The sequence below is a fragment of the Macrobrachium rosenbergii genome, chromosome 19, assembly GCF_040412425.1.
Source record: "Macrobrachium rosenbergii isolate ZJJX-2024 chromosome 19, ASM4041242v1, whole genome shotgun sequence".
Taxonomy (NCBI): Eukaryota; Metazoa; Arthropoda; class Malacostraca; order Decapoda; family Palaemonidae; genus Macrobrachium; species Macrobrachium rosenbergii.
The window spans coordinates 542,942-556,541 of NC_089759.1; the positions used below are offsets into that span (position 1 = coordinate 542,942).

At 40.9% G+C, this 13,600-nt stretch overlaps 1 protein-coding gene across 1 annotated transcript in view; it reads left to right on the forward strand.

The window, feature by feature from the left end:
- The window catches only part of LOC136848545 (RNA cytidine acetyltransferase-like), a 427,260-nt gene that overhangs the window by 50,201 nt on the left and 363,459 nt on the right, over nucleotides 1-13,600 (forward strand). Inside the window, exon 3 of the mRNA XM_067120821.1 lies at nucleotides 6,672-6,843. Coding sequence (XP_066976922.1) covers nucleotides 6,672-6,843 — 172 coding nt within the window. The remainder of the gene's footprint in view (nucleotides 1-6,671; nucleotides 6,844-13,600) is intronic.

Sequence of the window (13,600 nt, forward strand, 5' to 3'; positions counted from 1 at the left end):
GCTCGGACTTGGCCGGCTGTAGCGTGAAGTTAAGGAGTTGTTCTAACGAACTAGAATGATCAGTCCCGTAAGGGCTTAGATGTGTGAACTACACTATATAATGTCTCAAAAGGACTTAATTTTGGGTTCCATGCAGGAATGAGAAATTCTCGCCACGTCGCGACGAGAATTTTAGGAGTCTCTAAGGACTGGAATTTGGAGAAATTCTCGCCACGTGCGACGAGAATTTTAGGAGTCTCTGAGGACTGGAATTTGGAGAAATTCTCGCCACGTGCGACGTAGAATTTTAGGAGTCACTTAGGACTTGGAATTTGTGGAATTTGGAGGAATTCTCGCCACGTGCGACGTAGAATTTTAGGAGTCACTTAGGACTTGGAATTTGTGGAATTTGGAGGAATTCTCGCCACGTGCGACGTAGAATTTTAGGAGTCACTTAGGACTTGGAATTACGATTCGTCCCTTAGGACTTAGAAATTACTAACGGGAAACCCAAAGGAAAATGTATGCTGGGAAATGAATGGGGGAAGAGAAAAAAAAAATGCTACACACGCGGGCATGGGCGGGGTGGGGGTTGCAGGTCGTTTGGCCAACACCGGAGGTATATTTAGATTCTGGGTGAATGAACCCGTATATTTATATACCGTCTGGGATTCCGGAGAATTTCCCAGTCGTCTGAGAGGATAACAGTACAACGGCCTAGTAATTTTCCCTATAAGCGGAGTTTAAATTTCGCTTTCCTAACACCTAACTCGAATTCTAACTACACTGAGAGAATTGTCAGCAATGCAAGCTGACTTCGTCGTGTCCCACGTGGGAATTTTATTCGCGCCTAAATAACAGTTCGCTAATTCGAAATGCGAAGTAAAAGTTATCACAGAGGAATTTCTTTCGCACTATTCCTCGAAGCAAGGATATGGCAAAGATTTTAACACAGAGGAATTTCGCACTATTCCTCGAAGCAAAGGATGGTTAGCACTGGTTATTTCCTAACTACCTATCCTGAAAGGCATGCATTAACGAATCTAATACGGCGTTCTTTTCTCTCAGTGATTACATGCGTCCCTATTTCTAATTCCTAGGAACAGTCACGATTGTAAAAAGGTTTTGCTAAGATTAACACATTACTTACGTGGAATTTTCTGGATCTGTGTGCTGGTTTTACACAAAAGGTTAAGTAATTGTCTCACTCCAGCTTAGCTTTGCTAATAGCTGATCTGGCAAGTTGCAAATGCAATAAAGCAACACTAGGGAACTGCAACTGCAAAACGAGATCTATGGCCAGGTCGCCATTTTTACGTTTTTCCGTGGTTTTAGTTTGAAATATGCTCTGTGAGACAGGTAGCAACAGTTTAAGTTAATTTAGCCTTGTGATTCTGACTTCGTGGGTACGGGAAAACGTAAAAAGAGGAAAACAAAGGAGAATTTCATATGAGCATAGGGCTCTGGTTACTGAGGGAAATATTACGAAAAACACGTGGGCACATTTAAAGTAGTGTATTTACATAAATGACATTAGTACGGGAAAGAGGAACTCAGTAGGTTGAATTAAACTGGGAATTCCAGCCACAGTCCGAGAAGCTTCCACGAAATAGCATCCCTCTGAAATGAGAGATATGCACATTATACGCCAGTAATGAAAATAGACAAAAGAATAATGAATTGAGGCTGCACTGAGGGTGCCAAAGGAGTAATAAAGAATTAATACTGCCGATGCAAGAGGCGCACGGACATTAGACAAGGGAGATTTCTGGCTTTCTCTTTAAGAAAATATTACGAGACAAAAGCGTGACTGAAATGGGGCTCTTCCAGGGCACTTTACCTTAGCAGATTTTCCGAGGGCGTGTAGAAGGCGGTCCGTGGATGACTTGCGATTTCCGAGGACGAGTTTCTTCCACGTGGTGAGATGCAAGGGCTTCCGTAAAGGGGCAAGGCGATGGGGACTCCTCGAAACTCAAAGCAATGGCGTGTGGGCTCGAGGAATACGGTTGAAGGGCACGAGGAGAAGTATACTTTGGGAAGGGCCACGTGGTTAGGATGCAAGGGCATCGATGGGGCCAGGTGTTGGGGACGTCTTCACAAGTTCACTCCATATCTTCCAGCCCGCGTGTGCCTGGGACCTCGTGGGCTTTTTGCCTTTTATCCCCTCCTTTGGGGCAGGGGGGGTGCGCCCAACACAGATGCTTTGACTCATTGCACCTGCTGCCCGCAGGGGAGGTTTTGGCCTGTAGGAGAAACGCCCAAGCCAGATTACTTTTGCCTCGAAGGAAAGATCTTTATCAAAAATGGGAGCGCCTTTAATCTTTTAAACCCCTGTTTTTAAGTCGATAGACAGATGGTCTATCGATCGGCCGGCTGGCAGTAAATGAAACACAACAACAACCAACCACAACAAAGGAGGGGGAGGCAATTTGCTAGCGAATTCTTGCTAATCATAATAATATATATATATATATATATATATATATATATATATATATATATATATATATTATATATATATATATACATATACAGTAAACCCCATATTCAAGCGTTCTCATGATTTATGGACTCACGCATTCATGGCTTTCTCTGTGGAACATATCTAGCCATAATTAAGTGGAAAATTCATCCCATTCGCTGTATTTTTCATTGAGAAATATTCACTAATTACTGTATTTTCATATAATTTTCATGAATAAATGCACTTTTTGTGATAAAACTATTAAAATACTCAGGTATAAGCATTTTTACAGGGTTTTTCTTGTATTTAAACTATCAAAATGGGCAGTTCTAAGTGATTTTAAAGGGGTTTTAAGTATTCATGGATTTTAGCTATTTGTTGGGGGTGTGGTGCGCATCCAACACGAATACGGGAGGTTCACTGTATATATACTGTATATATATATATATATATATATATATATATATATATATATATATATATATATATATATATATATATATATATATATATAATCAACACAATCACGTGTGAAACAGAAATAAATTTCTGACTCACATCAGGATTGAACCCAGGTCTTGCAATTGAAAGGCAAGGGTGCTGCCCACCAGGCCATGCAAGTCATAAAAGAAGTTGGAACCTGAGGCCAACTGCACCCAAGGAATAACCTGGACAAGCTAACTGCTTGCATACCAGTGTGTTTTCCCCAACTTCTCGACTCAGCAATGACCCAGTTGACAGCGTTTCATTTGAATTATCCCTTCTGAGCAAATAAGATAAAACTAATCTGCACACAATTACATGTGGAACAGAAATAAATTTTGGACTCAGATCAGGATCGAACCCAACACTTCAATTGAAAGGCAAGGGCTCTGCCCATTAGGCCATACAGGTCATAAAAGAAGTTGGGGAAAACACTCTGGTATGCAAGCAGTTAGCTTGCCCAGGTAATTCCTTGGGTGCAGTTGCCCTCAGGTTCCAACTTCTTTTATGACTTGTTTGGCCTAGTGGGCAGCGCACTTGCCTTTCAATTGAAAGACCTGGGTTCGATCCTGGTGTGAGTCAGAAATATATTATATATATATATATATATATATATATATATATATATATATATATATATATATATATATATATATATATATATATATATATATATATATATATATATACTGCATATATATATATAATCATATCTGTAAAACATGTATGATATACATACATATAAACATACTGGGTATGATCTAAATTTTTTTTTAGGTCATACTCCTTCCTGGTCTAGTGGGAGCAGAGAAAGGGACCCTGCAACTCTATAGTGCACTGCACACATGGGATGTGATAGTAACTAGACTTATGGGTTTGTACAGAATTACTTGATCAGGCTGGAAGAACCCAGCAGAAGTATTACAGACAATAAAACAGGTGTATTTAATCAACAGGTTTTCTTTATTACCTGTCCTCCTCACCCCTTGCAAAGAGAGAAGAGGGACTTGCATCCATCATACCAATCTGATGGAGGTTTCATTTGCAAATGCAAACCTACTTATACTGAAAATGGAAAAATTTGCTCTGACATAAATGAGTGTTTAAAAGGATCAACAGTAAATGGCTGTGATATTGCAGGGTTTTTTAACAGAAAACCCTGCAATATCACAGCCATATGTACAGGGTCCATTTCTCTGCTCCCATCGGACCAGGAAAGGACATCCCAGGCTGGGCAATCCTACTAGTTGGTTCAGAGAGCACCCAGATTTCTCCCACCAATAGGTAAGTCTCCTAATGTCAAGAATGAAGGTTTGTATTTGTGTAGGAACAAATACAGTCCAACCTCTTAAATCTGGGAACCTTGGGACCAGACCACAGAAAATCCTAGAACATAAAATATCCTAAAAAATGAAGCCCCTTGTAAACATAGTCTTGCAAGCTAATTCCCCATACAAATAGCTTACTTGCCAACTTAGCCTACTACTTGGCCAAGTTCTAACCCCACTTTTTATCATTTTATTATTCATACATTTTCACTTTACCATTTTATAACTTCATACAGTATAATTTTCTTTAGAACAGTGTACTTTATTTAATACATGTAGCGTACATTTTATAACTGCATACTGTATAATTTTCTTTAGAACAGTGTACTTTATTTAATACATGTAGCCTACATTCCTGAGTTAGCCTAACCGTAAGTCAACTAAACTTTTCTCAGAGTCTGCAGAATATATTCGTGACTTTTATCTCGTAAACTTACTGTCTTTGTAATTATTGCTGTCAGTTTCATCATCATCTATTTTGATTGTAGTGGGTAATGAAATGACAAAAATGAATGAATTTCGGCGATCACTGCATTCTGACACTTCATCGTCAAAACGTAAGCAAAGAACACCTCCATCTATTTAGGAAAATGAACACTAAACATTTGCTAACGGAAGAAACATTTTCTAGCATAGATAAAGATTTATGCTTGCGCTTCTTACCTCTAGCATCTTCTGATCTCAGGGTGGCAATATCAAATGGGTAAATTTACAGCTATATGAAACAAATGATCAAAACCGTATCACATATAAGTCTTTCAAGCACTCTAAGAGTAAAACATTTGTGCGGTGCCAAATGTCTCATTGTTTTGATTAAAAGTTTGACTTGGTAGAGCCTTCTCAAGTTGAATCTTTGAAAAAATATATTTATTCACTTAAAGTTAATGTCGAAAGCATATTTGACTTCACACATTTTCACTACTAACCATCATTTACTTAAAAAACAAAAGAGCAGGCAAATTTTTGCTGTCAGGAAGTCGTAAACAATACGTGGCACCGTCCTTGTGGCTGCTGAACGAACTAATAGTGGCTGATTCAAAATAGAGTTGAACCACGGGAGTTCCTGGACCACAGAATGGTGGTTTTAAGAGGTTCGACTGTAGCAAATTTTAAGAGTAAATTGTATTTTTTATAACATACAAACCTGAAGTTCTTTACATTGAATGTCCCACCTCAGCCACCCCTCACTCTGGCACTGGGCTGAAAGGCAAGATGAAATGCAGACAGGCAGGTGGGCGGGACTTCCCTTTATCTGTCAATAGTTAACTACCTTGTCTGTAAGTTTTAACAGCTGTTCCAGCTTGCTCTTGCAAGTTAGGTCCTAATGCAATGTAGAGAACTTCAGGAAAAATACATATTATTTTACTTGTAAAATTTGCTGTTATTCTTAGGTATACAAACCATAGCTTACATTATGGATTTACCCACCTCTACCTCTGCTCTTCATGCTGATTCTGCTGTCTCTGGGTTGTAATACTTTTATGATCAGGCTGGTCCCTACAGTGACTAGGATAGACCACAGAGACCAGGGGGATGCCCAGGCCTATCCAATAGGCTTTTGTTTTTAGTCATTACACAGTGGACTCTATAGAGAGATAGTGCTGTCAGTGCACCTCATGGTGCATTGCAGCATCCCTTTGGCCCCTAGCTGCAACCCCTTTCCATTCCTTGTACTGTGCCTTTGTTCATATTGTCTTCCATCTTACTTTCCACCCTCTTCTAACAATTGATTCACAGTTCAGCTGTGAAGGTTTTCCACCTGTTACATCTTTCCAGACCTTGTACAGTACTGTCAGTTTCCGTTTCAGCGCTTAATGACCTCATAGATCCCTGCGCTTGGCCTTTGGCCTAATTTCTATATACTACTACTTCTAATGCACAGTTTAAATGTGAGGTGCTGGGATACTCCATTTATGAAAGCTAAAGTTTGTATACCTAGGAAAAATACAATTGCAGTTTTGTACTTTGAAATTTTGCACATTTTCATTTGTGGACAATTCCTAATTAATTTTTTCCTAGTAACTCTCAACAAGTTACTTCTTATTCCTGATGGGCTTGAAGCCTTTCCAGTTTTCTTCATGATAAGGAAAGATGTACTCTCTTCATATGTTACTTTCTGTATTGGTCTGTCTGTTATGCCCTCATGCCTTGGGTCAATGCTTGCTCTTCAGTTAACATGAATGTTATTGCTTTCTTTTTGAGAGTTATATCTTGTCCATTATTTTTCTTATTTTTCCTAATTCACGTTGCTTTTCCTGACATTTTCTTTGTTATCCATGCTATGTTTTTATAATTAAGTCACAGGAGAAATTCTCATTGGTGTATCTTCATGTTTTTATCAAAATTATACATAGATTTATATTTAGTCTTACATTCATTTTTTATATATTAAATGTACTTTATTTATCCTTTCATAGACAAAGCCGAAAGCAGTTAAAGAAGTTTGAGAAAAATTTGAAGTCTGGAAAATGCGACTTATCAAGTGAAAATGCGCTTCAGCTCTTTCTTTTAGCAACTTCCATCAGATACTGCGCTTTCAGTGACACTAAAAGTGTGCTTGGAAGTACTTATGGAATGTGTGTGCTCCAGGTAAGTCATGGTTAACAGTACCTATTCATAACACCCTATATAGTAACTTAATTTTGCTTGCAGCATATTATATTAGTGTCAGTATTTGAAGCTTGCAGCGTATTATAGTAGTGTCAGTATTTGAACATAAAATAGTGGTGTTGTATATGGAAATTTTTACTTTAAACAAGTACTATATTTTCCTGAAATAAGTCATGGAAATTTACCATGCATCTTAAAGTCCAAAGGGTAAGTTTTAATTGGCCTATCCTAATGCCAGAGGAAGGTTATCCTTACTGGACAGTGATCAGAACTTCTGTATGTGACCTCTGCATGAAGTATTGTAATTATTGCTGTGTGTATCAATATTACTGGCACAGTCCAACCTCTTAAATCTGGCATTCCGTGGTCCGGGAACTCCCATGATCTGGGACTTTTTTTAATCAACTGCCATGAGTTCTTGAGCGGCTACGAGGGCAGCAGCACATGTCGTTTCATCTTTTGGATTTCCTCGAATCTGGGATTGAAGCGTGCTCCGATAACACAAAAGCACAGTTTATTTGCAACGAAAACATTCTGTGAAGCTCACAAATATACAGCATACAAAAGAATCTTAATTTGCATATATACTGTATACTCATGTATCGTCCGATCATTAAAATTTCGTCCAAAAATGACATTTTTATGATAAAATGAAATTTTATACTGCATATATATACCAAGTACTTACATTGGTTACAGTTTAACTCACTGGCAGCTTAAAAATTTTGAAATTCAAGGTAGCACTAGTGTCAGTGTAGGTGACTAGAACCTGCCCACTTTCAGGGTAAGAGAGGAACAACTTCAGTAAAGAGCTCAATTGTTTTTGCCCTTCTTTCCATATGAGGGGAGGAGGGGAGGGCTTTGATTTGTAATTACTTGGTAAGTATATATAAAGCTTTATTTTATAAAAAATGTCACTTTTAGATATGTAACTTACCAAGTAATTATATTGCTGAATCCCAAATTGACAAGGAGGAGGGATATGTGGATTTTTTCTACCCCAAAACATTATGAATAATAATAATGAGTTAGAGAATAGAAATTATTAGCATTAGTACAATGCTTGTTGTTCTGTACCTGGTAAGAGAGCTGCTGCAGGTAGGCACTGCCTCTGGTTGGTGCTCATCTTAACCTATAGGGTGTGGCGAATTAGCCCTGATGCACCTCTACATCATTGGGGGCTTTGCAGCAAGGGATGATCCCGGTGACTAACAAAGCTTACAAATAGCCAGTTGCCCCTGCCCTAAGCACAGTACTGACAAACCAATCGACCAGAATTAAAAAACACCCACATCATGTACACCGTAAAACAAAAAACCACCACTCATCCAATAAAAAACTAAGACTGGTGGGCACTCCAGGTACACAGTACCCCCAGGCTCCCCTATGACTCAACACCTTAGTTCAAGGCGAAGAGAAAAGTAAGGAAGAAAAGCTTCCTATGCTTCCTCCCCCATACCAGCCACAGACAACAGCCCCAAAGTACTGCAATTATCGAAAATGGTTTCCACATCTCGAAGATAATGAGTCGCGAAGATTGATTTATACTTCCAATAAGTCGCTTGAAGAATCGTTGATAGAGATAGGTTGTGCTTGAAGGCTAATGATGTGGCAACCGCTCTGATCTCATGAGCCTTAGCTCTGACGGACATTAAGACCTCCTCTCCACCAATCTGAGAATGGGCTTTGGTGATAAAGATCCCTCAAGAAGAATGACAAGCTATTTGTCGACAGGGAATGAGATGGATTCCTAATCGATTACCATAGATCACTCGTAGGACCTTGAATCTTTTCCGTTCTGTGCGAGTAGTACCTCAGTGCTCTCACTGGGCAGAGAACTCTCTCCTCATCATCTGGGCCCAGGATTTCCATCAGGATTTTAATAGTGAAGGAACGAGGCCAGGGTTTAGTTGGGTTTTCATTTTTAGCTAAAAAGCCCAAGGTGATTGAACACACGGCATCACCTTGGGAAAGACCTACAGCATGTACCTCACTGACCCGCTTAGCTGTTACTAATGCTACAAGGAGTGTCTTCCTAGTCAGATCTCATAGCGAAGCTGAACAGAGGCTCGAAATGGGGTCCTGAGAGCCATTTCAGGACTGCATCCAAATTCCAAGAGACAGCCCTCAGTCCCTTGGATTTGGAGGTATCAAAGGACTTGATGAGGTTGGACAGGTCCTGATTAGAGGAAAGATCCACGCCTCTGTGCCAAAACACCAAGCTCAGCATTTGATCGTAGAGGAGGAAAGGCCCCTAGATGTCCTCAAATACAGAAGAAAGTCTGCAGTCTCTGCTACAGATGTCTTAGAAGACAAGATGTCATTTCTTCTACACCAGGCCCTAAAGATTGCCCACTTGGCTTTGTAGACTTTGTCGGAGGAGGGGCGTCTACATTTTGCAGTTGCCTCTGAAGCTGGTCTTGAAAACCCTTTCTGTTTGAGGAGTTTCCTGACAGTCTGAACCCTGTCTTGGCCAGAGTGGACAATCCTTGGTGGAATTGCCTGAAGTTGAGCTGTCTGAGAAGACTTGGCCTTTGAGGTAACAACCTCGGGAAGTCTGTCAGAAGCCAGAGGAGATCTGGGAACCGTTCTTGCTGTGGCCAGGAAGGGGCCACTAGATTATGACATTCGTGTGGTTGTTGAACTTGTTGAGAACTTCCCGTATCATGCAGAATGGCGGGAAGGCATAAAGGTCTTTGTTTCACCAGCCTTGTAGCATGGCATCCGTTGCCCATGCTAGAGGGTCTGGGACTAGCGAACAAAATACTGGGAGATGATAATTCTTGGATGTCGTGAAAAGATCTATGAGAGGTCTCTCCCACAGCTTCCACAGGTTCTTGCACACATGAGGATGAAGATTCCACTCTGTGGGGAGCACCTGACTGCGACGGCTCAAACTGTCTGCAAGGACGTTGAGTGTGCCTTGGATGAACCGAGTCACCAACTTGGTCTGGTTTTGGTCCACCCATAAAAGGAGGGATCTATTGCAAAACACAAATCTTAGGTACTTCCTGGACTCCAGGTGTACAGGAATGTGGAAATAGCCATCCTGCATGTCTATGGTTGCCATCCAGTCGACCTGATGAATGGATGACATGACAGAGTGACTTGTTTCCATCTTGAATTTTGTCTTTTCAACAAAGAAATTCAAGGTTCTTAAGTCCGGTACCGACCTTCATCCCCCGATGCCTTGGAGACTACAAAGAGACAGTTGTAAAAACTGTCCAACCTGACTTCTTCGACTTCTTCAATGGCTCTCTTCTTGAGGAGGGATAAGACTGTTCGAGAGGGCCAGAAACCTCTTGGAGCCTACCGAGTAGGCGGTCAGCATGGTAGGCGTGTTGACTAAGGGGGGGCCTTTTCCCTGAAAGGGATGGAGGAGCTGTCATTCAGCACTGACACAATCCACTCCTCTGCTACACTCATACTCCATCTCTCCCAGAAATGGAGGAACCTAGCTCATGCTGTCACATAGAGGAAATGGTCCTCACTTCTGAGCATAAGGCTTGGAGGGGGACTTCTTAAATGGTTGAGATGAGATGAGAATCACAAGTTCGTTCTGGGTCTTGATTGGGTCCTTGTTCTGCTACCACAAAAGGGCAGTGGCTGATGGGGAGGAAACGGTCCTGGTGCTCACACTCGAAGGATCCCTGGGGCACCTACAGTAGATCGAGCTAAAAGGTCTTGCGTACTTTTCTTCTGAAGCTTTAAGGAGATGTCGCTGACTGTGGATTGAGGGAAGAGGTGCTGGCGATCATGAGGAGAGTATAGCAATGCAGACTTCTGTGAACAAGCACCAAAGCTCTCTCTTTTTCAGTATTCCCATGGCAAAGAGAGAGGCTAACTCTTGAGTGCCATCCCTAATGCCCTTATCAGTGCATGACAGGACATTCAGACAATTTGCTGCAGCATCCTCTGGTAATGAGGAGAATTTCTTGATCTTCCGGGCTAACCAACCCACTGACCAGTCTAAGAAACTTAGCGCCTTTAATGCTTTAAAAAGATTCTTAAGAAGGTGGTCGAGTTCTGTAGGGGAGAACATCACCTTAGCGACGGCAAAGGCTGGCTCCTTGAGACGAGTTGATAAGGCCGGAGAAGTCCCCCTGGGAGGAGTCAGCCACTCCCAGCGAGGGAGCTTCCCCAGTGGCATAAGACAAATGCCTCCAGCATACCAGGCGAGAAGAAGAGTAACTAAATGAAGACTTTCCCAGTGCTCTCTTCTCTGAGAGCCAGCTATCCAGCTCATTGAGAGCCTTCTGAGAGCACCATCTTTGGCAGCCTGGAGGAGTCAACAGGCTTGTCATTCAAGAAGAAAGTTTGAAGCCAGGGAGGCCGGGGCTGCTGGCAAGAAAAACCCCGGGAAGTTTCCCAGTAAGTACTTCAGTAAGACTGCATTGGCCAACGGAGGGGAGCCCTGATCCACATCACCTTCTTCACCTTCTTCCTCCGACAAAACAGAATGCAACTTCTTAGGGGCTTGAGCAGACGAAGGCTCTCTCTTACAAAGACATAAGATGTCAGACAGCTGTCACTGAATAGGTGCTAGTGAAGAGTCCATAGCATCAGCAGTGGGAAGCAAAGGACAAGTTGTTGCCAAGCATTTGGCATCTGGCGCCAGATGCGTTGGAGAATGTGCCGAGCATTCCATGGAAGGCACAATACAGCAATACCCTGAAGTTGCATGATTCGAGTTGCGCGAATTCACAGACACATGAACTTTTCATTGGAGCCTAACTAATTGCCATACATGAGTTTTTCACAGACACGCAAACATTTACTATTACTGAGAAACCTTGCAAAAGTGTTTATGTTTAATTTTTTGTGTAATATATAAGTTTTCAAGCTTTTGTGTGTAAAATTAAATAACATTAAATAATAAAAATAATCATTCTCTCTCTCTCTCTCTCTCTCTCTCTCTCTCTCTCTCTCTCTCTCTCTCTCTCTCTCTCTTTTACTGAAGTGAGAGAATTTTTGTGGTACATGTATACATATGTTTATTAGTTTTGTATGATAAATTAATTATCTAATAATAAGTACTAATTTTCAGATATTAGGAAGATTAAATAATAATAGTAATAATAGTATAACTGTAATTACAAAAATTTATACTGTGTATGTGATACGTATTTTAAACAAACAAATATGATTCCTGTATCTTTTGTGAACTTGCTCGAGGGCAAAGCTGTCAAATATGTCTTGATTAATGTGACAGTCGGGGAGGGGGGGAGTGTTGCTGAAAGCGGGTCAAAGGATTCCTAAGTAATCTCTCTCTCTCTCTCTCTCTCTCTCTCTCTCTCTCTCTCTCTCTCTCTCTCTCTCTCTCTCTCTCTCTCTCTCTCTCTCTCTTGTAGTTATTGCTCACACATATTTTACAACTTATTACTATTTCTCTGTACGTCTTTACCTGTGCAATAGAAAATTTTAAATTGATCTAATTTCACCTGTACCGTCTACAAACTGTAAATGCGCTAGTGTGGCAAATATTATGTTATAAAATATAGAGACAACCAAGAGTTGTGTTAGTCCAAATCAAAAACACTGTTCATGAAAAATAATTTCAGAACAAAGAGAAAGAGACATACTAGAATAAAGTATTTCCTAAAAACGAGGTTGAGAAGACTTCTAAAAATAGATTGGTGAGAAGAGGAAGAAAGAGAAAGAGTATAGTAATCTTTTCACTCTTGCATTTTTACGTTAAGCATTTACAGTATTTCTTTTTGTAAGGGTAATGTATGAAGCTAACTTTTAAATGAAATTACAGTAAAAGTTATCTTAATACTCTGGGAGCATGATTAGGGTCATATTTAGTGTTTAAACTCTAGAAATAATCATTTATTAGTATTTTTAGAGACCGTGCCAAACTTACGCAAAAATTCGTTTTGTGCAAGTTCTGGAACCTAACCTCGCGTAAGTTTGGGGTATGACTGTTCATCCATGTACTGAACTCATGGCCTCTGTAGGGCACTCAGGCACTGAGGGGCGCTTGCACACTAGTGGGTGCTCAGGCGTTACTGGAGGCCCGGGCGCTAGTGGGTGCTCAGGTGCTACTAGGCATGCAGGCGCTGCTTGAAGCTCGGCCGCACTTGAGTGCTCAGGGGCTACTGGGCGCTGATGAGAGGAAGGAGAATGTTTGGCAGATGAGGCCCCCTCAATATGAGACCACCTTGACGTGGTGAGGGGGCTCTTGAACCCCAGAAATTTGTTTCTGGGTTTGAGTCCAAGAGTCTCATATGCCATCGTATATTGTTTTGGATTAGATTTATGGAAATTTCCACTTTTTGATAAAATTTGGTCGACCTGATAAACAGTAAAAGATTATATCCGAAGCTAAATAGTGAAAACTGTGGTAGGACCATCAACTGCCCGATAATGTTCGGACCTGAGAGATATCAGGTGGAACTATTCTTTAGTGCTAGACGACGGATTCCAGGGGGGTCTGGTTCTAGGGATAGGACTCTCGGCATTCTCTCCGGTTTGCCCATAACATGATTAGGGTGGGGATGATTGTATTCTTGAAATACTCTCAGTCCTAGCAAGCGGGTTTGGCTTACACTTGGGCCACTCTAATCATGTTGTGCCATCCCCTATGGGATAGGGTAGGGACGCGGACATTTGGGAGTCGGTTCTCACTTGTGCCATTGGCAGAAGAATAAACCCCATGAAAGGCTGATGATATCTTTTTAAGGTTTTCAGTTTTTTTTTTTTTTTTTTCTTCAATCTTTATGATAAGTAATGT